The 26,611-nt window shown below is 47.8% G+C and overlaps 1 protein-coding gene across 2 annotated transcripts in view; it reads left to right on the forward strand.

Moving 5' to 3' along the window:
• Nucleotides 1-322: 322 nt before the first annotated feature.
• Nucleotides 323-26,611, forward strand: part of ATP2B4 (ATPase plasma membrane Ca2+ transporting 4) — a gene marked incomplete at its 3' end in the record, with an annotated part of 45,484 nt that continues 19,195 nt past the window's right edge. For both annotated transcript variants that reach the window (XM_082833371.1, XM_082833372.1), the window contains exons 1-14: nt 323-633; nt 12,671-12,868; nt 13,492-13,749; nt 14,216-14,341; nt 14,776-14,901; nt 16,017-16,052; nt 17,660-17,821; nt 20,588-20,802; nt 21,119-21,361; nt 22,101-22,342; nt 23,330-23,561; nt 24,504-24,683; nt 25,627-25,714; nt 26,367-26,473. In XM_082833371.1, coding sequence (XP_082689497.1) covers nt 441-633; nt 12,671-12,868; nt 13,492-13,749; nt 14,216-14,341; nt 14,776-14,901; nt 16,017-16,052; nt 17,660-17,821; nt 20,588-20,802; nt 21,119-21,361; nt 22,101-22,342; nt 23,330-23,561; nt 24,504-24,683; nt 25,627-25,714; nt 26,367-26,473 — 2,406 coding nt within the window. In that variant the 5' untranslated portion in view covers nt 323-440. The remainder of the gene's footprint in view (nt 634-12,670; nt 12,869-13,491; nt 13,750-14,215; nt 14,342-14,775; nt 14,902-16,016; nt 16,053-17,659; nt 17,822-20,587; nt 20,803-21,118; nt 21,362-22,100; nt 22,343-23,329; nt 23,562-24,503; nt 24,684-25,626; nt 25,715-26,366; nt 26,474-26,611) is intronic.

Below are 26,611 nucleotides of genomic sequence, written 5' to 3' on the forward strand. Positions count from 1 at the left end.
CCCTCCTCTTCCTCCTCCTCCTGCCACCTCTCTACCACCGCAGTCGCTGGTTGTTTCTAAGGTTGCCTCCATGGTAACATGCACATCCTGTTTACACCTCCATCTGTGCAAGTTGGTCTAAGCTAGGAACCTACCTACCCTGGACAACCACTTCCATCACCACCTGGGGACACCAATCATCGTGACACGTGGTCCAGTTCCACTCAGTTCCCCCATCCTCTTCCTCCTCCTACTGCCAAGCTTCATACCCAGAAAAGGATCTGGGCTACGGGTTGCTACTCTGAAGCTTATTGCACAAGATATAGTCGATCTATTTCCCGTCTGGGCTCCCAGTGAAGCAAAAAGTAAGAAGAAGTGAGGCAGAGAGGCAAGAGACCCTGATCAGTGGAAGGGAAATTTCACATTTTCTCTGGTTGAGGGGCTTGGTAACAGCAGGCAAAATGACAAACCCAACAGAACACGCCTTGCCAGCCAACTCGATAATTGAGAGCCATGAAGGGGAATTTGGCTGCACGGTAATGGACCTGAGGAAGCTCATGGAGCTGCGTTCAGCTGATGCAATAAACCAGATCAATGTCCACTATGGAGGAGTAATGAATCTCTGCAGTAGACTGAAAACCAACCCGGTGGAAGGTAAAGGCCGTACCAGGGGTGGGGAATCGGAGGAAGGTGGCTAGTGTTAAAATATATTATTTTCCCAACTTCTAGAGAAGGAACATTTCTGGAGACCTTGCTGGTATATCTGTGTCTGGTGGGTAAAGTATAGTATCTGAAGCGCTGAAAGGAGGTGCGACTATGGAGAGAAATGTCATCCCAGAGATGATGTTGAGTGACTGTGGTATTCTCTGAAGATCATTCTTTCCTCCTTTTTCTGTATCAATGTACAGAAGGCAGAAGATCTCTATTTTATAAGTGTTTATGTTAGAGATGCTTTTATCAGTAATCAAGTCCCTTATTCTGTATCAGTCTTTGATTGCAAAGGTTGAAGATAAAATTCTTCCCCACACTGATCGTACAGTGTAATATGAAGAAAAGTGGGTGATTCCATCTACCTAATGTAGCACTTCTCTATGGTACACAGTTACAAACGGGATGGTAAGTCATAACGCAGAGAGTTGTACCCACCATATCTTTGGATTACTCACTCTGTTTTCTTTCAGGGAATTATTGATGACTTTTTCAACCCTGTCCTATGCACTTTTAGTATAATTGTTCATAATCTATTCTTAAAAGAAAATGAGGGCTTCCCTGGTGGCGCAGTGGTTGAGAGTCCGCCTGCCGATGCGTGGGACACGGATTCATGCCCTGGTCCGGGAGGATCCCACATGCTGTGGAGCGGCTGGGCCCGTGAGCCATGGCCACTGAGCCTGCGCGTCCGGAGCCTGTGCTCCGCAACAGGAGAGGCCACAGCAGTGAGAGGCCCGTGTACCGCGAAAAAAAAAAAAGAAAAGAAAAAAGAAAGGAAAAGGAACAATCCAGCTTCATGCTTACCTGGCTCAGCCCAGTTGCCCAGTGAGCCATGATAATTTTGCCTCATTGAAATGGAGAGAGTACCAGAGGAATCTTATTTTCTCCTTTGCCTGATTTCAGCATCTGTTACAGGTCCTTGCTTGGTCCTATCAGTCAGGCAGGCCATGGTTGAGTAGCTTGAGATAGAGCAAAGATCTTGTCCTTTAGATGCCTTCAGCCTCTTGAGGTATACCATTTCTGACCCTTCCTTGGAGGCCACATCATACTTCTTGCCAATTCTAAGAAGTTTTGACCCCTAGCCAATGTTATAAGTTACTGACTTGGAGTCCAGACTCTCTAGGATTAAAAAAAGGAAGAGATTTTTATCTAGATATCTGTACATTGCCCATGTCTTATTTTATTTTATTTTATATTTTGCAATCAAAGAGAGCTGCCCTACACGTTCTCTGTACTTCTAGAATTCAGTTTCTTATCTCATAGGCTCTAAGTTCAAATATTACCTCTGGGCTTCCCTGGTGGCACAGTGGTTGAGAGTCCACCTGCCGATGCAGGGGACACGGGTTCATGCCCTGGTCTGGGAAGATCCCACATGCCGCGGAGCAGCTGGGTCCGTGAGCCATGGCCGCTGAGCCTGCGCGTCCGGAGCCTGTGCTCTGCAACAGGAGAGGCCACAACAGTGAGAGGCCCGCGTACCACAAAAAAAAAAAAATTACTTCTACCATTTACTAGCTGAATAGCATTGAACAGTTTGCTCAGCCTCCCTAAATAAACATCATTTTCTTCTTTGAAAATGATGTTAGTACCTAGGCTGCAGAGTTATTGGAATTAAATAATGTAATGTTGTATACAATGCCTACACTTATAACGGGTGTTCAATAAATTAGTCGTCTCACATTAAAATGGAGTCCACGTGTCTGAAGATATTTGCCAGAATATGAGTGCCTATGCAGTGCAATGTGTTTTTACATCTGGAGAGGCTGCTGCAGTCTACTTGCAACCACTGTCCATTTTCTCCATTCACCTGTTGATGTCAAAAAGCCTGGTTAAGATGGCAGTGCTTAGTTGCTTTCATGTGGCTTAGCAAAGGCCTTCTGTTTAGTATCTAATGACTGCCCTTTGGATAATGCCTACTTCTTGTCAGCTAGATTTCTTTATTCTGCCACTTTCACAGTAGCATTGACCTTAAAGAGAGGGTATTCCTATTATGTTTAACTGAGATACTGCAATACTTTCGAAACATTCATCAGAATTTAAGCAGGATCTTTCTTTTTCCCTTCCTCTTCTGTTCTTATCCCTTGGGTCAGTTGTTTCTCTCACAAAGTGAAACTCAGAAGTCCAAATAAGCTGAAACCTAAGAAACTCCTAAGAGCCGGGTCCAGACTTTCCTCCCGATTTTCCAAACCCTTTCTCATAGCTGTTATTGTTAACTTCCTGAATCCCAGAGAGCTTCCATTCCCAAAGGCCAGCATATATATTGTACTTTAATCTCAACATCAGATATCGAATGCTTAGATTCTTTCCCAGTCCTGGTTTCAGACCTGTAGTTGAAAGTCACCCTTCTGATGTCAGGTGCCTCTGTTGCTACAAACCCTGGCCATGCCTATATCCCCGTACCCCTACCTTTGTCACAGTTGTCCACTGCCATTCTCCTGCTTCCTTAGATCACAAATATGTATCCTGATTTATTTCATTACGACTTACCCATAGGGCCGGTCCTGGAGCTGGGGAGGCAGGGTGTCAGAAAATAACTTTTCCGTGAGTAATTTCTAGCCCCCAGTGCCAACGATGACCCCCTCATATGTGAAAAGAGTAAAGGGACAGGAAAAGGGGACACAGAAGAACTATGACACAGGAGTCTCTCCCCAGACGGGGATGGTGCTGAGCGGTTTGGTTGGACAGGCTGAGAAAAGAGCATCAATATCCAGGTGCCATAAAAAAACAGCCTGTTCACAGAAGACTGCTCTGAGGTGCCTGACAGCCTAGCATAGCTGTGCGAGGCCCCTGCAGGCTAATAATAAGAATAAAGAAATTTTCCCGGTGTTAGAATTCTGCTGATTGGAAACCAAGGTGAAGTAAGATAGGGGAGATTGGTTCCTAGAATATGACTCTTCCCCTTTATTTTCTGTTGGATTGATAGTATCTTCAGTATAGATTGGTAGATTGTTTTATTTTTTTTTATTTTTTTATTTTTTTGCGGTACGCGGGCCTCTCACTGCTGTGGCCTCTCCCGTTGTGGAGCACAGGCTCCGGACGCGCAGCCTCCATGGCATGTGGGATCTTCCCAGACTGGGGCACAAACCCGTGTCCCCTGCATCGGCAGGCGGACTCTCAACCACTGCGCCACCAGGGAAGCCCGGTAGATTATTTTAAACCATAGCTACTAAAGGGTCTTATGGAACTTGGAGTTTATAACATTTCAAACACTAACATGTTTTTTTTATTCTGTCTCACTCACTCGCTCTCTCTTGCTCATAACAGACCAAAAGGTTTAAATGACTTGCCTAAAGTCTTACCACAGGGTAGAACTCGATGGAATAATTCATGTTTTCTGATTCACAGTCCATTAATGTTCTGCTGCCCCTTTGGCTAGAGCAGCAGCATGGAGAATCTCAGAATCACAGATAATTTTACAGTTTGTTTTGTATTCCAATGCCTGATAAAATGTCTAACCGTGACCCAATGCTAATGTGAGTTTAATGTTGGCTTGCGTTCCTTGAGTACAATGGCTAGTTGGAACAAGAGGAGATGCCCCAGTGGCCAAGAGTTGGTTACGTTCGAGGTGACGTGGAGGTGCTCAGCCTCCATGGCATTCAGCAACGACCAGACACAAGGCTGAGTGTGAGCAAAAAAGGGAAGGAAAGTTGGGGAAACAAAAAGGGGTGGGGGAGACGTGAAAGACGACACATGCTTTCATCTAGGCCACTAAAGAGTTCAGCCTTCATGGCCATGTTAAAGAAAGGCAAAGAGGCAGAGGTGAGGCTCTAGTTCCTGGATAAGTGGTGGTTGTGTTGCCTGAGGTTTACCAGTAGGGAAAACCTGAGCATTTTGCGCCAATGGAATCTGTTTAGTTTGCTTGCTTCTTTCCTCATTCCAATTTCTTTATCCCCCCTCTTTCTATTGCCTCTTCTTTCCCCATTACATCCCAACCCCAGCCAATCTCTCCAATCCCCAGAGAGCTGAGCATTTTGGGTGCTACCCCCTAGAAGATAGCCTTTTATCTTCTGATCAGTTTTCCATGCCATCTCCTGGCTTCCAAGAGCAAGAGAAACCTTTGTGAATCTGGAATGAGAATTACCCGTGGCTTAAGGGGAAGAAAGAAGAGGTATTTTTCCTTAGTCTCAGTCTCCCTTTGTGTGCAGGAAGCAGAGAGGATCCTAGTTGAGAGATTCTTTGGTCTAGATAGAAAGTTGTATGAATTCTTCTTCTCCATAGAACTTTTCCACATTGGTCCTCAGCTGTGTTACCCTTTTTAGGAGGAAGAATGATGTTTTCTGAGGAGGAGCTAGGCCAACGGTTAGGGGGGAGGTCTGGGCCCAGATGAGAAAGGGCAGAGAAGGGGAGCCTTGACTAAACAATGAGTCATTACCTGTGGACTTCTTTCGGAAGGCTAAAGACTATTTATGTTGAATTTGGATCTAGAAGAATGTTGGTGGGAATTTCTGTCTCATGTTCCCTCTGTACCCTGCTATTCCTTTTCCGCCTCTGCAGAGTTGAGGGTGTGACAGTGGGATACAGAGGGTTTCTAATTTCTTTTCAACCACATTAAACAAATATTTAATGTCCAGCAGGTGCTGGGGACACAATGGTGAACACGACAGGGACAGTTCTTGCTTCCATAAAGCTTACAGGCAATAAGAGGATACACAAAAATTAAGGCAATTTCAGAAATATTGTCATAGTGCTATGATGGTATTATGGGAGCACACAGTACAGGGACCTAAGCTGAGGGGATTGTAGGGAAGGAAAAGGGGGCCTAGGAGTCAGAGGTAGGACTCCTCCATCGTGTGATTGCCTAGGGAAGCTCTGGCCTGGCCATGCTCTGTGGTAATTGCTACCACTTAGTAAATGTTCCTGGCATAAGATGCAAGCATCTTTGCCTTGCCTAATAACTGAGCACCGACTAGGTTTTGGGAGCTGAGATTCTTTGGGGAGTAAACAGCAGGAGGGGGAAAGAATCTGTTTTAAGACAGCGCAAACTTTGATTTTGGTTCATTAACTGCAGGATTTAGGTTAATATCTCCTGCCACCTTAAGGTCTCTGGGGTTTAGCTGTGTTCCTGTTGCCATGCCTTTTGAGGTCAGTGGCATGTTCTACCAAGAACTATCCATTTTCCCATAAGCTGGGACATACTGGGATTGGGCTCTTCCTCAGTGTAGGAGATTGAAATTTCCAGTAGCATTGTCAATCTGAAAGAAAATTGCACACGTAGCCCCAATAAATGTTCACCTACAGTACTTCTAACACTAATATTATTTACATAGTAGGATCTACAAGAAATAGAAATGGATGAAGTAATACAAAAAGTTCCAGTACCTTTCCCACGCTCTAACGGATGAATGCATGCCCCATTTAGAGACCACTGCTTTAGAGAATGTTGATGTTGCAGGGGATGTAAAGAAATGGGCAAGTGGATATGGAATGGAACGGATATGAGAAGAAGATGGGCAACTGGCTTCTCTGAGATTTTCCTCCCTATCTGTAGGGCTTATAGTCTGTTTTAGAAAATCCACTTTTAGGAGTCCATCAATTTCAACTTAGAAGCATGGCCAAGCTACCTCTCTTTCCTCATGCCCTCTGCCCCATAGCCATCACCTGGAAGATGCCAAATAAATTATTCTAAAAACAATTCATGTGGGCATGACTGCTGAGAATAACAATCTGTGGTCCTCTCTGCCTATCACACTTTGGGCAGACATATTAAGTTTAAGGTATGACAGAGACTCATGCCAAAAGAATATCTTAGAGGGAGGAGAAGGGTTAGAGATGGGCAAACCAGCTCAAACAGCCAGAGAGCAGCTACACTGTGATGTGAGTAGCTGTGAAATATTTAGTACTTGGCAGAGGGGTGGGAAAGGTTTTCACAAAACCTGGGGGAAGCAGCATCCACAGTGGGATGGTAGATGATTGAGAAAGACAGGAGAGAAAAAGTGCCCTCCCTTAGTCCCTCCTCCCCCTGCAGGGAATTCCACGTTGCATCCTGGGAGTTCCCTGTCTGGTTTGAGTTATATGCCTAGGGCTGAATTAGGCCAACCATGCGTGACAGCTATGGGCCTGCTCTTTCCCAGGCCATCCCCAGGCTCTGTGAATTCTTTTCTATCCAGCTCCTCCTTGCCCGAAGCAAAAAGTGTTGTTTTGCTTTAAACCTTCTTGTCAGTGCCTTGCACTGGACCATCAGCTAGGGGAAGGAAGAAAGATAGCATCCCCTCCTTGGCTGGGGCAGATGTTGCATCCACCCTTGGAAGTGGAGCTTTCGCTCTTTGTATTTAGCTCTGAGGTGTGAGTACTGGGGGGTGTGACACCGCAGGGGAGTGTGTGCGTGCAGCGTGGGAGAGGGCGGCCGAGCAGAGGGTGAGGAGGGCGCTCTGGGGAGCTGTCTCTTCTCTATGCCAGAGTTGGAGTGTTCACAAAAGGCCTACAGCAGAGGGCCAGATAGGGGGAGACATTCCCTGAGGAAGCTGTCCACCTAGGGCAGGGCTTTAGGATTGCGAGTGAGAAAGGGGCATTCTTCTCTAAGTCCATCATCCTCTTGTTGTGACCTTAGGGAGACTGCCTTCTCTCTGGGGGCTGGAAGGCCAGCAGGTACGGAGCACATCTCCAAGCTGTGAGTGTGTTAAGCTAGAGATGCAGAAGCAGGGAAACTGCTCTGAATCCTCGGAGGAGTGGCAATGGGTTAGCAGCAGTAGCTGACTGAAGCCTGTCAGTCCTTATGTTGATTTTAGGCTACTCTTCCCTCTTGCCCCCTAATCCAGGGTTTTTAAGGTAGGACTTGAAAGGTATTCTGATGTCTGTTCTTATATACCAAATAGGATTGCCTTCAAATCAACCCAGAGAAACCTCTCCCTTATACTATCTTTGTAGGAGAAGATTCTGCTGTCCCATTGGCAAGGTATCATAACTCAGACAGCTGGGAAGTCCCTCATGATGTCTAACCTAGCCCCACCCTTTCTGGGCCTGGGCTGGCTCTGATAAGGGGTGCCTCTGCCAACAGTCCTCGGCCTCCTAGGGAAGCTGGCCCTGGTCCTTCCCTGCTGGAGCCAGGCCACTGAGGGCTGGGCCTCTGCTTCTCCGCCCAAGCCCTGGGTCCCCGCACAGGCTCATAGCAGACACAGATTTTCCACTGCTGTTTATTCCGTCTCCCGCCAGCCTGGGCAGGGCTGTGTAATTCCCCAGCGTGGGGTGGGGGCAATGACTTCACAGACTGACATTCTTGTCACCTCTTCTAGCTCATGTGTTAAGTCTGGTTCTTCGGGCCAGATGTATTCCCAATTTGGGTAGGATTTTCTCTCTTATGTTCTTGGGGACAAGGTTTCTTCTCATTTTCTTGATGTATTTTTAGGGGAAACCCTTTTCCAGTGTTTCCAGCATTTTCTCCCTGCCAAGTCTTCCTTCCCCTCTTCGGGAAGCGGTATATTTTAGAAGCAACTGTGGAGATAAGGGACTAAAACCCCCTCCTGGGCTGGACAAGTATTTATGTGAAATCACAGCTGCTGAGATCAAGGCCTGAGAGCCTCTTGGGGGCAGGAAGAATGGGAATGGAAAGCCCAAAATTGGGGATTGGCCGAGCTCCCAGTCCCACATGGCTTTCCTGTGCCATGCCACATGTCAGAGAGGATTCCCAAGGCTACTACGCTGACAGCCCCAAACTGCCCCTCCCTGCCACAGGGCATGCTGGGAACTTGGGCAGCCACTTGACTTCTTAAGGTAGCTATTGTAAGAGCGTAGGGTGACTTAAGGTGGAGCAGAGAGATGAGAGAAAATGGCAAAAGGGAAGTAAATGTGTGACTTTGAGGGCATCTAAGTGAGAGCAAGGCCTGACCTTTTTTGTTTTCCATAACCTGTCTTGTTTCATTTGCTTGGGTCCAAAAAAGGCCAGTAATGAACCTCTTATTGAATACAAAATTCATAGATTAGACTCTGACAGACCTGGTGTCACCATCTCTGAGGACGGGAAAAGATGGGACTAATTCACCCCGGTTGTAAATAAAGAGTGGGAACGGGACTGATTTGCCTAGAGGTGTAGAGAAAAGCAGCATGTGGGCCTGCCCTGAGCTAAATAAAGGAGGGTGGGTGACCAGCCATCCCTGTTTGCCTGGGGCTGAGGGGCCGTCCCAGGAGGCAGGAGCTCCAGTGCTAAAACCTGGAAAGCCCTAGACAAACCAGGACAAGTTAGTCACGCCAGAATGAAGCCTCAGCTGAGTGCGGCTGCCTCCACACCCCAGCCCCACTGTGTGTAGGTTGGCATCCAGCTGCTTCCTGTAGAGCGGCATAGACTGCCGCGCACTTACTTGAGTAGTTAGAAAACCTCTCCAGGCCATAGTGTGCTTATATGTGAGGTGGGGTTAATAGCAGCTACTGCATAGGGCTTTGCAGTGTTTCGGTGAGAAGACACAAATGTGCCTGGTGAAGCATCTGGCACAATTGTAATCACTTCAGTGTTCACAGTCTTATTTATTACTCATTCATGCAGTTCATTCAATAAATCTGTGTGCATACTGTGTGTCCAGCACTGTTCTAGACCTAAGGAACAAAGACAAAAATCCTGCCCTTGTGGAGGGGGATAGACAAACATAGGATAAGTATATAATCTGTTCTGAGAGAAGACCTGTAGAGGGAAACAGTTAAGCAGGATAAGGGGATCAAACGTGCTAGGGGCAGAAAAGTCTGTGTTAAATACGGGGGTCAGGGTGGGCCTCACGAGGAAGGTGGCGTTTGTGCAAAGACCTGAAGGAGGTGAAAGGGTGAGCCCTACCTAGTGAAGAGGAATCTGAGAAAGGAAATGTGTGCAGGGGCCCTGAAAAAGAAACGTGTCTAGTGCATGCAGAGAATGGCAGGAAGGCTAGCTTGATGGCATCTCAGTGAACAAGGGGAAAATGGTAGGAGTTAAGGGGTGGGGGGCTGGGGGCTCATAAAGGGGGCTTGGCTTATAGGCCATTGTAATGTCTTCTGTATCCAGTTTCATTCCAAGTAAAAGGCACCAGAGCATTCTGGGTAGATGAGTGTCATGGGTTGGGCTGTAAGAGATCACGCTGGAAAGAGAAGAGACTGAGAACAGAAAGGCAAGGGTGGAAGCAGCAGGCCAGTTAGACAGTCGCAGTGGTCCAGGCAAGAGATGACCGTGACTCAGACCAGGATGGCAGCTGTGGAACATGAGAAGTGAGGGAACGTTGGATATATTTTGAAGATAGAGCTGACAGATTCCCTGACTAAACGGATATAGTGGATAAGAGGGAGAGAGAGAGAGAGGAGTCAAGGGTGATTATGAGGCATTAATATGAGAGCAGGGAGAGGCAGGGCTACCTCAGATGGGGTGCTTTTAGCGAGACTGTTCTTGTTGTGTTGACGCCATTTTGGCCTTCATTAGACTTATTGGGATGTCCCTTGATGATAACCTCTAATATCTGATGTCTTGATTTGCCCTCACCCTTGTTAAGGAGGGAATAATATATCCTCCCTTTACATTGTGAATCCTGCTTTCTTGAGAAACATCCTAGGTAGATTAACAAATTAGCAGAACTCCTATTTCCCTCCAGCAAGCCTGGCCGTCCAGCACAGCAGTTCCAAGTTGGCACAGACTTGCTATCTCAGGTCCCTGAGAGGAAGAACCAGCAAGGCCCTGTCCCCTGGCAACTGTGCCTCTGCCTGCCTGGGGGTCAAGATGCCCTGCCCAGAAACACTCCTTTCCCAGGCCCTGGATTTTCCTTCCTGCTGAGAACTGACTTCTCAGAGTGGTAGAGGCAGGCATTCTCTGGCAGGCAGCCCAGCTTGCTTCTAGCGCTTTGGTCAAACCCGCTCCCCTGCAGAGCTCTGCTGTGCCTCTCAGCTTTCCAGCCAGGGTGGTGCTTTTGGGCCCAAGGAGGCAGGAGGCCCTGGATAAGAGCATCAGGCACCACTTCCCCTGTTTCCCTCTCCTGAGCACTGGCAAGAGGAAGTGGTCTGCAGTCCTCACTCCACAATCGTGGGTGCCAGTTCACACCCCCACTTTACCTCCAGGCGGGGTCCCCAGGTAGATTTCAAGTACCTCTCCTGATGGTTTTTGTTTTTAGGGTGGAGAAATGGACCCCGCAAACAATACTCCCTTGAGTATCTATTTTTCCATTTTCAAAATCTTGCTCTGTCTTCCTTAGTTCTAACCCAAATCTCTCTCCTTGCCATTTAAAGAAACACTCTTGCATCCTATTCAGTGGAGATGGAGAATAGATGTCTGCCCTCCTGCTAAGCCCCCATTCCCCAACAGTGGAGTAGCCCTTCACGTTGACTAAAGTGTGAAGAAGTCCTCTGGCATCAGTATCCCCATTTTCTCCTTGCAGCTTCCGGTCATCTGCTTTTCTTGCACCTCTGTGTGAAGCTGGGTTAAGTGTCCCCATCCTTTGATTCTAACCCTCCTCAGCTGCTGATCTTTTTTCAAGACAAAGGTTGCCTCACCCTGACTGTGGGGATCCCACAGTATAGCCAACAATGTCCAGTGCCAAAACCAGGGCTAATTTGCTAATCAAGTTGTGTAAACAGCTTGATAAATGTCACCTGGCATTAATTAAAGTTAGACGCTGTCTCCTCTTCCCTTAAACTATAACACCCCTAGGGCCCAGGAGAAGGGCCTAAATATGAGGAAGACACTGGGAATAATTCTGCCTCACTCTTCTTCTCTCTGGCAACATGCCTGGACTGTGTGTGCACACTCACACAGGTACATAAGCACATGTGTGTTAGTGGGGGGCATGCTGATAATCAAGGACTGAGTACTACCTCAGTGGCTTCACCTTCATTGTTCTCTTTTTATTCAACCTGAATAATAGTGCTTCTCCTAGTACTTTGTCTAAGTAGTACTTCTCTTAGCACCTAGTACATCTCCAAGTACATAGTACTTAGCAGAACAATAGTGCCTCTTAGTGATGTGTGTGTGTCTATGCATGTATGCCTCTGTGTGTGACAGAAAAGGATGACTGTGTGCAAAAAGGGGATGCCCAAAGTTGGAGTCTCGAAGCCTCTACTCTGTTGATCTCCTGAAACCACTGAAACTTGGACAGGACAACTGGTTGGGCTCTGTCTCCTAGCCTCCTAGCATGACCTTGGGCAGATAGCTTATTCTTTCTTGCTTTTGTGTATGAGCCACTGGGTGGAAGCCAACTCTGTTTTTAGTTGGGTTTTTTTTAACATTTTATTTTATTTTTTAATTTTTGACTGTGTTGGGTCTTCATTGCTGCACACAGGCTTTCTCTAGTTGCGACAAGCAGGGGCTACTCTTCGTTGAAGTGCATGGGCTTCTCATTGCGGTGGCTTCTCTTGTTGCAGAGCATGGGCAGTAGGCGCGCGGGCTTCAGTAGTTGTGGTGCGTGGGCTCAGTAGTTGCAGTGTGCAGGCTGTAGGGTGCACGAGCTTCTGTAGTTGTGGCACGTGGGCTCAGTATTTGTGGCTCACGGGCTCTAGAGCACAGGCTCAGTAGTTGTGGCGCACGGGCTTAATTGCTCCACGGCATGTGGGATCTTCCCAGACCAGGGATCGAATGCATGTCCCCGGCATTGGCAGGCAGATTCTTAACCACTGTGCCACCAGGGAAGTCCCAGCTCTGTTTTTAAGTCATGAACAGCATTTACATGTTAATGTGAGAGGAAAGTTCTGTGTGAGTCTCAGGAAACATTTTAATGTTTGTGCTCTTAGAGCTGGAGCCTGGAGCAAACCCCATGAGGAAGAGATGAAGTTTTAGGTCTAGGTTAGCTTACCCTGGAGACCAAGAGGAGTGAATGGCCCCTGTGACCAACTTGTCTTGGTTTGCCCCCATTTATAGACTGAAAGTCTCACACCCCCTGAGTCTGAGCAAAAAGTCTGTCAGCCACAGAGACCAGTCACCCTAACTGGATCTCATACTTGGGCAGATCGGGAAGCAAGGTATCTTTTTTAAAGGGATCTTTTAACTGCCTTCTTCTGTCATTCATCTCTACCCCTTTTTTCTCTCTCATTTGCTCCACTCTTATGTCTTTTTCAGGCCTATCTGGAAACCCTGCAGATCTGGAGAAACGTAAACAACTATTTGGACAAAACTTGATTCCCCCCAAAAAGCCCAAGACCTTTTTAGAATTAGTGTGGGAAGCCCTTCAGGATGTCACACTCATCATCCTGGAGATCGCGGCCATCATCTCCCTGGTCCTGTCCTTCTATCGCCCCCCTGGGGAAGAAAATGAACGTGAGTATCTTGAACAGACCAGCATGACTCTGATCTGGGTTCTTTCCAGCACCACCAAAAAGCACTTAGTATTCATGTTGACAGATTATAGCTTTAAAATGCCCCCCCCCCCCGCATTATCCAGAGCGGGTTCTCCAAAGGAAACTAACAAGTAGCTAGTAAGCTATTCTTCCAACCTATCCTGATTCCAGGGTCTTTTCCCCCTTTTCCCATCAAATCCTTATTCAGAATGTCTTAAATTCTCTATGCTCACTCAACCAACAAAGCCCTGCATCTCAGAGTTCCCCCAGTTGTGTGAGCATCATAGGAAGTCGTAGTGGGAACTACCATGTTGGCGGTCATAAGTTCTTTATATGTGACTTGCCTGTAATTTGTATTGATATGTTTCATGCTAGTCATTTGCTTCTTTTAGGTAAACATAAATAGTTATATTGGTGGTGAGATGACGCCCAATCCTGCTGTCCTCCAGTATCCTCAGAGGAGAGCTATTCTACCCAAGAGAATAGCTGTTATTCTCTTTCCCTGTCTTTCTATTCTGGGGGGTTGCAGAAGCACCACCCCCATTTTTAATGTCAACAAAAGCCCCTAGGTGACCCTTCTTTTCTCTACTTTCCCTGGGCTAGAGTGCGGTCTAGCCGTAACTAGCCCAGAAGATGAAGGGGAGGCAGAAGCCGGCTGGATTGAGGGGGCAGCCATCTTATTCTCAGTGATCATCGTGGTACTAGTGACTGCCTTCAATGATTGGAGCAAAGAGAAGCAATTCCGGGGGCTGCAGAACCGCATTGAAAAGGAACAGAAATTCTCCGTTATCCGAAATGGTCACATCATTCAGCTCCCTGTGGCTGAGATCGTGGTGGGGGACATTGCCCAAATCAAATACGGTAAGAGCTCTGTGTTTCTTGTACCTGTGCCACCCTCCCTATTTCAAGGCTAGGTCCTTTGGCATAAGGGGGCTGCTTGGAATTGCTGAGGACCCAAAAAGATAAGACCCCAAATTGTGTTAGCTTCTAGGTTAGAGTTTAAGGAGGTTATGGAAGAGAAATTCACAGAAAGCAGTAACTGAAACTCCCAAAGACTGTTAGACTGTACCCTGTGTGGCTTAGATTAAAAGTATATAATATTCAGGCCATGGGAATGTGTTTGGGGATCAGTAACTATTTGAATTTATAATACCCGGAATGGAGTCTTATCCCAGGTTGTCAGAGCTGAAGTTGTCTTTCAAATGCTCTCCAGATTCTCCCTGGGCCTTTGCCGTATAGGCAGGGCCCATGGGAGCAGCCCTGAGATGGGGTTGGATGGTCCTTACCTACCCTCTTTCCCTGTTGCCCCTTCACCTCTGTGTACTAGGTGACCTGCTGCCTGCAGATGGAATCCTGATCCAGGGCAATGATCTCAAGATTGACGAGAGCTCTCTGACTGGGGAATCGGACCATGTCAAAAAGTCCCTGGAAAGAGACCCCATGTTGCTCTCAGGTATGGCCTCTGGCTACACCAGCTCCCATTCTACCTCCCCCCAGACAGTCAGCCACAGAGACCATATCCAGACCTTGCTCTCCCTTCTGGCCCTGCCCCAAGGTTCAGCTGAGGCAGTAGCATATTAGTGGGTTGAACACAAGGATATCAAGCAACCTATAAGAGGTTGCCTATGAAGCAGGTGCTATAAGGGCTCTGCTGGCTGGGGGTGGGTGGTGGGAAAGGAGCCTTACCCTAAAGCAGTTAGGCACATTGTTTTCCTTACCCCCCAGTTTGCTTGCTCTTGATCTTTTCCTACTATCTGCTGAGTATATCACTATCCACGGGAGAGGAAGAAAGAGGGATTGCTTTTTTCCAGGTCTACGTTTCACACCAAAGAATGGCCAGGTATAAAAAAAACAAAAAACACTTCTCTTGTCTTCTTTCTCATTTAGGGACCCATGTCATGGAAGGTTCTGGCCGAATGGTAGTGACTGCTGTGGGTATCAACTCTCAGACTGGAATCATCTTTACCCTCTTGGGGGCCAGTGAGGGGGAAGAGGAAGAGAAGAAGAAGAAAGGTAAAGGGCTTTCGGGACGAGAGTCTTTTCCCTCCCACCCCCGTGGACAAACTAGGAAAGGGAGCAGGTCTGGATGCAGTACCTGGTTGGAAGAATCTGCAGGATGATGAGTACAGATATCCAAACTCCTTGTTGAGCTAAGGGTATCATCCCTGGCTCCCCACAGTGCTCTAATGGAAACCAGATCCTGGCTCTAGGCTCCCCAGTCAGGTTGCATTGATTCCTGTGTCTATTGGTGGATTGTAAAGGGATGAGGTAGAAAGCCTGCCCCAAATGAGCTGGCGAGGTGCTCAACTCCCCTCTGTGTAGTCCTCCGACCCTTGCCCCTTTTTTCCTCAGATATGGGGGACTATATGAATCATCATGGCTAAGGGAAAACTGTCCAGGAGAAGAAACTGGATTCCTGCTGAAACTATGGGCTGTCAGTGGAAGAGAGACATGGCCAGGAGAGTTAGCCCTGTCTTTGCCATTCACTTGTTCCTGAAAGAAGGAAAAACAGAAGGCAAAAAAAGATAGCAAACCATATCTACACCTTTCCCTTAAGAATTCCTTCTTCCCTTGGAGGAGAGAAGGATTTCTACCAGTTGGCTGGAGGACCTTCTTGGGCTGTTTAGGGAAGGGGAGTTAATGAGAAGGAGACAAAACACATTCACTCAGGAGCTAGACTATCCGTTTCTGCAGCTGCCTGCAAGTGAATAAGGAGGACGCTTGCTTGGCGCTGGTAAACTGACATGGAGGCACCTTGCAGGGCCTTTGCCACCAGGCAGAAACAGTTCAAACCTTTCGCTTCCTAACCCCCACCCCATTTCTCCAAGTGGTGTGACTCAGGCTGGGAGCACCCTCCCAACAGCAGCTGTGCTCCAGGAGAAAGCAGCTCAGAAGTGGGTGTGCACTCACCTGCATGAGTGGCCTGGTCCATACCCCAAGGATTCATGAGAGCCCTTAATGAAGATGGAGGTAAACAGATGTGAGCTTCCTTTACATTCCCTTTCCTGCAACTCAGCCCCTTTGCTGTTGCCCTTTTGGGCTCTGAGCAGGACCGAAGCATTGGATATCTGATCTCTTAATAGTCACTTTGGGTCTCCACCCCATTTTTTTCTTTCTTGTTCAAACAGGTAAAAAACAAGGAGTCCCTGAAAATCGCAACAAAGGTAACCTTTCCACCCACTCATTTACCATCTCTACCTGCCCACACTCAAACCAGGCCTTCCCAGGCCATCTGCCTCCTCCCTTTTCCTCTCCATAAATTTGTTATCTGCTGCTGTGGCCCAGATGCCTTATCCTGAGGAAGGTGCAGAGATTTGGGGGTGGTCTCAAGCTCTCAAACCCAATCTAAGATGGGACGACAGCATCCTCTGCTGTTGGCTCAAGGAACTTTATGTCAATCTTGGAGAGCCTGTGAGATTGATCTGCTCTTCCCAGGGTGCTGAACTCTTTGCTTCACTGCCCTAGGCCAGATTTAAACAACAACGGTCATCGGTTTCTGGGTTGGAAGACTTCAGGGTCCTTATGGTGGAAGGAGTTGGGATGGGCAGTCCCTGCACCCTCCTCTGTTGGCTTCCTCGTCGGTGTCCTCTTCTGATCTGGATTCCTTCTCAGCTAGTCTTCTCAGGGGTGGAGAGAACCCTTTCTCCGTGACCTCGCTCCCCACCTCCTTCTTTGTTCTCTCCACAGTCTGTTTTCTTCCTCCTAATCTGATGTGTGTTGCTTTTTTGGTGGCTGTGTTTACATCCTGTCTCTGTCTTGTTTGTGAGTCTGACAGCAGAGACAGTATCTCAGGAAGGGCATCTAACCAAAGGAGTCGAGCTCTGCAGGGGTGAAATTGGAGGGGTGCCAGGAACCAGCAAGAACTGCTCTCTTGAGACAGCTTCTAGAGATTTTTTTCCTTTTGTAACCCACATCATAGTAGTTTTTAGAAATAAAGGCATCATGTCGGAGAACCAGGGCTCCACAAAAATAATTCTTTAATTTTAGATTTCTTTAACTCTTCTTTTTAAAGCAAAGTGGATTTATATGTCTGTCTTTACCCTGGCTTTCTCTCATTCCAGGGAGTCCCTCACACCAGCTTCTTCCCTTTTCCCCTAGGTCCCACTCTGTACCTCCCTACCTTCATCAGACAGGGGAGAAAAGAGATTTCCTTCCCCTATCGTTCAACTAATACGAGAGGGAACTGGAAAATACCCTGTATCTGGGGTCCGTGTTTCTTCCTTGACAGTCGATATAGATATAGATATAGATATAGATATAGATATAGATATAGATATAGATATAGATATAGATATAGTGAGAGAGAGAGATGAAGCTTTCAAAGAGCTGACTAGGACCCTTATGCTCTAGGAATATCTACCAGCCTTCCCCTTCAGCCCCTTTCTGCAGTAAAGATTCACTATATTAAGCACTGAATTCCGGGAAGGATGGTTGTTGGTAATAGCACTTAGTGGCATGACTAATCCTCTTGCTGGAATAAACCTGGCTTGGGACTCTGAGGTAGTGCCAGGAAGCTGCCACTGAAGTGGAAATCCATACCCTAAAAGCACCATATTTCACCTCCAGTTGTTAAGATATCGTTCCAAAAGCCCTAATAGAGGGTCAGAGTCAAGTTCCCTGTCTGGCATGGGGTGAGGGTGGTCAGATCTGATGTCAGGGGTCCAAGGTATATTCCAGGAATAAGACAGAAGGATTTGTTAGTTTCCACTTGCCTGCTACTCAGTGCTACTACCTTGCCTGCTTACCTGTCCTATTTGTGTGTACACCCTAGCAAAGACTCAGGATGGAGTGGCCTTGGAAATCCAGCCACTCAACAGCCAGGAGGGGATCGACAATGAGGAAAAGGAGAAAAAGGCAGCCAAGCTGCCCAAAAAGGAGAAGTCGGTGCTGCAGGGCAAGCTGACGCGCTTGGCTGTACAGATTGGGAAAGCTGGTGAGTAGGGTGGAGCCTTCTTGGTTTGTTTATCAGTGCTATTCTGGATCCTCGCTACTGTGCTTGCCTTCTTTCTACACCAGCCAGGTCTGGCAGAAAGAAGCTGAAAATTCCAAGTGGCTAGTGCAGTCCAGGTAGCTGTGTCTCTCTCTGCAACTGTTTAGCTTTTGCAGAGAGAGATGTTTTCCTGTGTGTTAGGGTTAAAGGCGCAAACAAATGGGAGATTTACATTAGCAAGAAGGAAGACTTCAATAGCTACTCACCTGCTTGTGTGTTGGCTTGTAAATTCCTTAACGGTAGAGAAGGCTGTTGTTTGCTGAGGGCAATTCCCTAGCATAGGAATGGCCAGGCATAGAGCAATCAGTTCAGAATAAGGACTGGAGGGAAAAGGAAGACAGTGATTAAAGAGGCGCTTTGCAGAGCAGAGGTCAGTAAAGGCACTCCTGTGCATCGTGAGAGGAAGCAGCTTCTCCATCGCTCGCCTCTGCACTCTCCTCTCTCCTGCCTTCTTTCAGTGGTGGGGTGGGGCAGGGGATTTAGAGGAAGCAACAAAGGAAGATCGCTCCTTCAGCGCACATATCCCTTAAACTAGTCTTTTTCCACTGTTTATTTGCTGACCTCACCTCTCTGTTTACTACAGTACGTTTCTGTGTGGGGCCTGAGATTCTGCGTTTCTAACCATCCCCCAGGCGATGGCAGTGCTTGCTGCTCTGCTAAGCACACATTGAATAGCAAGAATCTATGCTGTCCACTACTGCAGCCCCTAGCCATGTGTGGCTGTTTCCGTTTAAATTAATGAAAATTAATGAAATTAATGAGAATTAGATATAGTTAAACATTCAGCTCCTCAGTCACATTAACCTATTTCAGTTGGTCAATAACCACATGTGGCTACTGGCTGCCATATTGGACAGTGCAAATAGAGAACGTTTTAAGCACCACAGAGAGTTTTATAGAGTGTCAGTCTGGCCTATTCATCCAGTTCTAGTACCTAGCTAATTTTGACCACCATGAAGTCTCTTGCATATAAACAATACACAGATGAGGGACTTCCCTGGTGGCGCACTTGTTAAGAATCCGCCTGCCAATGCAGGGGACACGGGTTCAAGCCCTGGTCCGGGAAGATCCCACATGCCGCAGAGCAACTAAGCCCGTGCGCCACAACTACTGAGCCTGCGCTCTAGAGCCCTTGTGCCACAACTACTGAAGTCCGCGCACCTAGAGCCCTGTGCTCCGCAGCAAGGGAAGCCACCGCAATGAGAAGCCCGCACACCGCAACAAAGAGTAGCCCCTGCTCGCCGCAACTAGAGAAAGCCTGCGCGCAGCAACTAAGACCCAATGCGGCCAAAAATTAATTAATTAATTAATTTTTAAAAAGAAAAACACAGTACACAGATGAGATAAATTGCAAGTGTGGAATCAAATTGCTGAGCCTGGCACACGGGTTTGAAGCATTAAACAGATCCTACTGTTGTGCTCCTAATCCCTAGCTTATTCTTTAGGGAGGACAAGCCACCTGAGGGCTAGCCACTGGTCTCCTCTGTTTATTCATTTCACACATCATCTAGACCAAGGACCAGGGGGAAGCAAGTGAGGTGCCTGGCACCACCCTGAGAGTGAACGCCTTCTTAAATTTTGCAGCCTAGGTGCCTTGCTTGCCTCACCTCTTAGGGCTGACCCTGATGAAGCAAAGTACAAAAGAATATGCTTTCAATGATACAATCACCTGTAGCCTTGTTCTGATCCCTCTGAATCACTGGACCCTCAGGCAAAGCAAAGACACAAATCAAACTATGATTTGAAGTGGAACTTTTCCCAGATATTGTGCCACAGGTAGATACAGATGCCCTCAGAGCAGCCAGGCAGCACCCAAGGCAGTTGGAACCCCTAGACCAGTTGTTTTCTGATCCTGAGCAGATTCTTCCATTGTAGGATATGTAGGATGACCAACTATCCCAGTTTGCTTGACACTTTCTCAGTTTTAGCACAGAATGTCCCACAGCCCAGGAAACTGCTCAGTCGCAGGCAAACCAGGATGGTCGGTCCGCCTCCAGTGTGCTATACCAAGACCTCTCTGTGCCTTAGAGAGACACAGAAAAGGGGATGATAATAGTAACATCTCACAGGATCGTTGTGAGGATTAAATGAGTTAATACCTGTGACGTGCTTGCCTGACTCATAGTAAGCACTATATTAATAGTTGTTATTATTGTCATCTTCTGTCTGTGCCATGTCAGGAGAAAGGTTGGGAAGCACCGCTCTAAGGGTTAGTTATGTAGGTGATGTGCTAACACCATAGGGGCAACACTGTGAACAAGTTGTGAATTGCCTGACATTCTCAGGCTACTAGGGAAGAAGTTAAAATTGATAAACTACTAGGAAATAGGCACCTATAGTCACTACATTATGATTTGTAGGAAGAGAGTAGGTCTGAGATAGAAGCATAGAATGCTATTTTAGAAAACTAGACCAATCCTCTTATTTATGAATGAGGAAATAGGCCCAGAGAGGGTCAAGACCAGTCAGAAGCCACAAGTCAAGTTAGTGCAGTGCTGAGAATAGCACCCCTGTCTTTAGGATGCAAAGCCACCTCTTTCCCCTACACTGTAATGTACAAGCGCCAGAGAATGGATAGGGGCTTTGGGTATGACTTAGAGAGTCATTTTAAAAATGGATAGCAAAGGCTACAATTTATGCCACCCATCTCTGGCTAGGGCCCTAGGAATACCCTGAAGCCTGGGTTCATTTGACTTGTTTCCTGGACAGGTCTGATCATGTCTGCAATCACAGTTCTCATCCTGATTCTGTACTTTGTGATCGACAACTTTGTGATCCAGCGCAAACCATGGCTGGCTGAGTGTACTCCCATCTACGTCCAGTACTTTGTCAAGTTCTTCATCATTGGCATCACTGTGCTGGTGGTGGCTGTGCCAGAGGGGCTGCCACTGGCAGTCACCATTTCACTGGCTTACTCTGTGAAGGTGAGACTGGAATGAAACTGTGTCTTCTTTCAGAGCAGAGACCAGAGGGGAGGGTACCGTGTAGCCTCTGGGATGGGCCACTCTGTCTTCATAAACTCTGAGTGATGCCTTCAGGAGCAGAAGCCACTGGCACTTTGGAAGGACCATCTGGATCAGTTGCATCAACATTTAAGTAATCCAGTAGAATCTTAAGAGTATTTACAAAAATGGTATCCTGCATTTTTGTGTGGGACCAGAGAATGAAATGTGGAGAGATGCTGGCTAGGAAATGGCCTTTGACCTGTATTTGGGAAGTCTTTTCTCTTCTCCTTTGTAGAAAATGATGAAAGACAATAACCTGGTACGGCACTTGGATGCTTGTGAAACAATGGGCAATGCCACGGCCATCTGCTCCGATAAGACAGGCACATTGACCATGAACCGCATGACTGTGGTGCAGGCTTATATCGGAGAAACCCGTTACCATCAAATCCCAAGCCCTGATGTCCTTGTGCCCAAGGTCCTGGACCTTCTTGTCAATGGTATTTCTATCAACAGTGCCTACACCTCCAAGGTTCTGGTAAGCGTTTCCTTTGCCAGGACACTTAAAATGGGTAGGCGGAGGGAACCATTCATTTTCTCTTGTTTATTCTGCCTGAATTGCCATCCCACATCCCATTTCCCACTCCCCAGTGAACATGTTTGGGGTGAAACTAGGAAATAATCCATGGGAGTAGATTGGGGGATGGGAGGGCAAGGGGGAGGCAGGTAGGAATCTATGGCTATGAAATGACCTCCAATCACCAGGTAAAGGTAGTATGTCTAAAAAGATCTTGGGACTTCTCCGGCAGTCCACTGGTCAAGACTTCGCCTTCCAATGAAGGGGGTGTGTGTTCGATCCCTGGTCGGGGAGCTAAGATCCCTCCCACATGCCTCGGGGCCCAAAAACCGAAACAAAAAACAGAAGCAATATTGTAACAAATTCAATAAAGACTTTAAAAATGGTCCACGTCAAAATATCTTAAAAAAATAAAAATAAATAAATAAAAAGAGACCTCATGCTGGTCAGGAGTAAATTACTCAGTTTCTAGAAACTAAGAGAGAGTGTTAGAATAAGACCCACACAGGGTGAGACACCAGCACCACCCCCAGAGCAGCTAAAAAATCCCCAAGCCCTGGGTGGCTCAGGGACCACAGTCGGCACCCCCACGGGCCCTGGGTACATGTGTGAAAGCCTCGAGCGGAGTCCTTCCCTTCCTAGGTTCTCTCCCCAGCTTCGGCACCTCATCCAACACTCCCACGTGTGTTTTTCCTCTCAGCCTCCGGAGAAGGAGGGCGGCCTGCCGCGGCAGGTGGGCAACAAGACCGAGTGCGCCCTGCTGGGCTTCGTCACGGACCTGAAGCAGGATTACCACGCCGTGCGCAGTGAGGTGCCCGAGGAGAAGCTCTACAAGGTGTACACCTTCAACTCGGTGCGCAAGTCCATGAGCACCGTCATCGAGAAGCCCCGCAGTGGCTACCGCATGTACAGCAAGGGTGCTTCTGAGATCATCTTGCGCAAGTGAGCGCCCCTCCCCCGCTTCTTCCTCCCTGCAGGATCCTCCCCTCAGGGAGGTCAGGGTGCCAGACCTCACACTGAATCCACCTGGATGATGAGTGAACCCTCCTTCCAGGCGGTGACATCATGACTAACATCTGAGCTTGGTTCAGGCCAAGCCTTGCTGTTAAGTACTTTGGATACTGTACTTACTCTTCACAGCTCAGCGAGGTAGATGCTGTCATTATCCCTGTTTTACGGATGAGAATTCAGAGGTGCTGGGAAGTTCAGTAACTTGCTGGAAGTGATACAGCTCTTAGTGGCATAGCCACGGTTCAGACCTAGGCAATCCAAACTTCCATTTCCTATTCTGAAAAGAGATAATAATACCCACCCATCTCACAGGGTTACTCTGATTAAGTGATTCAATGTATGTAAAATGCCTTGCACATAGCAAGTATTGATACTAGAAATGTTAGTTCTGCGTTCCCTTTTCCTTTTTATTCTCAATTCTGATCACATGAAGTTGCATAATCAAAGTGGCTAGATGATCCATAGGTCATTAAAAGGTGACCTACGTGGATCACCTACGTGGATATAGGGCCAGTAGCTAAAAACCAGTGCCCCAGCTTGGCTTGAGCCACCCTCTTTCGAGTGACACGTTCTTGTTGAGAACACCCTCTGCACTGAGCACTCTAGATACTGAGGATTGAGAAAGTGTCTCTACCTTTGTGAAGCTCAAAGGAGCAGGCAATCCACAAATGACCCTTGATATCGTATCCACATAAGAGTAGGAGCAGACAACATGGGAGAATCAAATGCTCTGCCCACCTAGACGTTACCCACCTACTGGCCACCCCACCTTGGAAAAAGGGGCTCAGCTTTGGGTTGAGTGGAGATTTATGGCCACACGACAGTGTCTTTAGGAGTAATGCCGAGTGGCCAGAATGTCTGTAAATGACCATGCAAGCACATGGGGGGATGCTGCTTTCTGACTGTGTGCCCCACCAGGTGTAATCGAATCCTGGACAAGAAAGGAGAAGCAGTGCCGTTCAAGAATAAGGACCGAGATGAGATGGTCCGCACCGTCATCGAGCCCATGGCCAGTGAGGGACTCCGGACTATCTGCATAGCTTACCGGGATTTCAATGATGGAGAGCCCCCATGGGACAATGAGAGCGAAATCCTCACTGAACTGACCTGTATTGCAGTGGTGGGCATTGAGGATCCTGTGCGCCCAGAGGTGAGGCTTTGACTTGAAAAAAGGGCTAGGAAACATGAATGGAAGTCTTCCAGTGGCCCCGGCCCATGCGCCGGCCCAGTGTGACCTAATGCGAGGCCACCCAGGAGTCGCAGGAACTGGGGTACTAGCTCCATTTCTAGTTGTCACTTAGGAAACTTAGGCAAGTTTCCTAACTGTTTCTCATTTGCTGGGATAGATGTGTCTGTGCTTCCTGCTTCACAGAACTGCTGTAGAGTACTGAACTCATAAAAAGTGGCATTCCTACGGTTCATGCTGTCTGAGGGGTAAGAAGCATAGGTTTCACTGGGATTATTGTTTGGTACTCAAGAATCGTCAGGGGATGGAATTAACTGGAGCACCAGCTTTGTGTCTAGCCACCTTCTTTCAAGCAACACGTTCTTGTCGAGCACCCCTAGAACAGCTAAGCACTACTCTCAATTGTAGGGCATTGAAAAAGTCTCTGCTTCTAAGAAGTTCAGACCAATGGACTCTCAACCATCAAGACCCAGAGGCATGACAATGTGTCATGCATTTGGGAAATTTAAAAGAATTGATATTGTTGGAGTATGTGCCAGGGGAGCGGAAGGTGGTTAAAACTTCTGCTAGAAAGGAAGGCAGTGGCAAAATCTCAGAAGGCCAGGCGTGCCCTGCTAAGAAATCTAGATTGTGAGTGGGAGAGTAAGCTTTCACACCCGGCTCCTGAAGCAAATTTCCCCCTCAACTCATGACACGATAAGGCAAATTCAAATGTGAGTATCATGGATACGACAGAAGCGAGGTGGCACCAAGCGATATAAAAATGACCAGATTGAGCCCACGCCCCATGGTTCTGCTTCCAGGGTGCCTCTCCGCTGTCCACAATGAGGGGACAACTGAACAGGAACAGCCTACCAGGCCTCGCCACCCCCACCTCCTCCATTCCTCTTGCCTCACTCTCCACAGGTGCCGGAAGCTATTGCCAAATGCAAACGAGCTGGTATTACTGTCAGAATGGTGACAGGTGACAACATCAACACAGCCCGGGCCATCGCCACCAAATGTGGCATTGTGACACCTGGGGATGACTTTCTGTGCTTGGAGGGCAAAGAATTCAACCGACTCATCCGAAACGAGAAGGGCGAGGTAGGTCTTGGGTGGGAGGAATCAGGGCCTCCTTTATTAGGCGAGGGCTGGTTCACGTGTAAGGCATCTGGGACAGGTGGGAGGAAGTGGGTGGTTTTTAAACTAAAATCTATTCATAGTGAGATGTCCCTTTTACCATAGCTGTTCAGACAGTAAAACTGGATTTTTTTCTTCTCACTATCTTCATTCACAAGCCATCTTTTGAGACAGTGTCACTAACCTTTCATGTCTTTCCATTTTTTTCAATTGTGGGATGATTCTGTACTGATTTCCTTCTACCTCACCCCTCCTATGTCACTGCCTTGTGACTGACAGTGGCACAGGTTGGTAGGAGGACATGGTCTGGGTGTGGAGCAGGCCAGAGCTACATTAGGTCAATGTAGATATTGAACCTAAGACCTCAGAAGCACTACTTTAGCCACCTGAGCCAACAGCTAACCCTGGCCCACCTCTGTCAAGGGTCTAAGAAATACGGAATTGGGGCTTCCCTGGTGGTGCACTGGTTGACAGTCCGCCTGCCGATGCAGGGGACACGGGTTCGTGCCCCGGTCCGGGAAGATCCCACATGCCGCGGAGCGGCTGGGCCCGTGAGCCATGGCCGCTAAGCCTGCGCGTCCGGAGCCTGTGCTCCGCAACGGGAGAGGCCACAGCGGTGAGAGGCCCGCGTACCGCAAAAAAAAAAAAAAAAAAGAAATACGGAATTGGCCCCCAGGTAGGGAATTGGCAGGAAAAAGAAGACAAGCGGGGCCTGAATGGTCACCATCCGTGAATCTGTCCTGGAGCCTGAGTTGGCTGCTTCACCTCCACTGGAGGCCAGGATAACACTCCCCCAGGGGCCATGGAATACCAGTTCTCCCAGAAGCTCAGCGTGGGTAAAGAAGTAAGATTTTCCCAGATGGCTGTTCTGAGCTTGACTGACCCAGGTGTGGTCTGGTGTTGGCAGGTAGAGCAAGAAAAGCTGGACAAGATCTGGCCTAAGCTCCGGGTGCTGGCGCGATCCTCCCCCACTGACAAGCACACACTGGTGAAAGGTGAGGCTGGTTCCTGAGGAGGTACCTAGGATAGAGGAAGGCAGGTGGGGATGAGCACAGATCAGAGCCATCAACCAAAGCAACTCTCCTGTCCTGAGTAGGGAGGTCCTAGGAGAGCTTCCCCGCTCATGGGAAGAACATATAGTTTAGCAAACATCTGAGGCCCTGGTGAGTATAAGATGTATAATAAAGTTGTTTTTAAACACTATCCTATCTTGTTTGTTGATAGTACTGTGAATTAGACAGTACAGGTTAAGCTAGTCCCATTTTGCAAATAAGGAAGTTTGAGGCTGAGACAACAAGTAACCTATCCAAATTGCCCAACTGGTAAGTGGAAGTGTTACCATTCAATCCCTGGGTCTCTGCCTTCAAATCATCCAGTGCTTTTTCTACCACATAATAGCTGCCTTGGGGCACCGGACAAGATATTCGACAAGGTCAGACTTTCTTAGCTTAGAGTGCTACCCGTGAAACAATTTACTGCCATCAGGTGACGCTACAGAACCTCTAGCATTGGGAAAAAAGAAGGAAAGAGCGTAGTAAGGGAGGTGGTGGCAGGGACCGGAGAGGAAGACCAAAAAACTGCCTTTCATGGGGAAATGGCCTCAGATGGCACATGTGGAACTCACTGTAGTGTGTCTGTTTTTCCCAGGCATCATCGACAGCACTGTTGGGGAACAGCGGCAGGTGGTGGCTGTCACTGGGGATGGCACAAATGATGGGCCGGCTCTGAAGAAAGCAGATGTTGGTTTTGCCATGGTAAGCAGCTCAGCGTAGTGTGTCTCTCTGCTGCAAGCTGCCTCCTCCAGTGGGAAGCCAGGACAGGCTTCTGGTAACCTGCTGCTTCCCGTACCTTCACATCCCCCTTTGTACGCTTTCTCTAACTCCATCTCGCCT

This window comes from Leucopleurus acutus, assembly GCF_964270905.1.
Source record: "Leucopleurus acutus genome assembly, chromosome: 2".
NCBI lineage: Eukaryota > Metazoa > Chordata > Mammalia > Artiodactyla > Delphinidae > Leucopleurus > Leucopleurus acutus.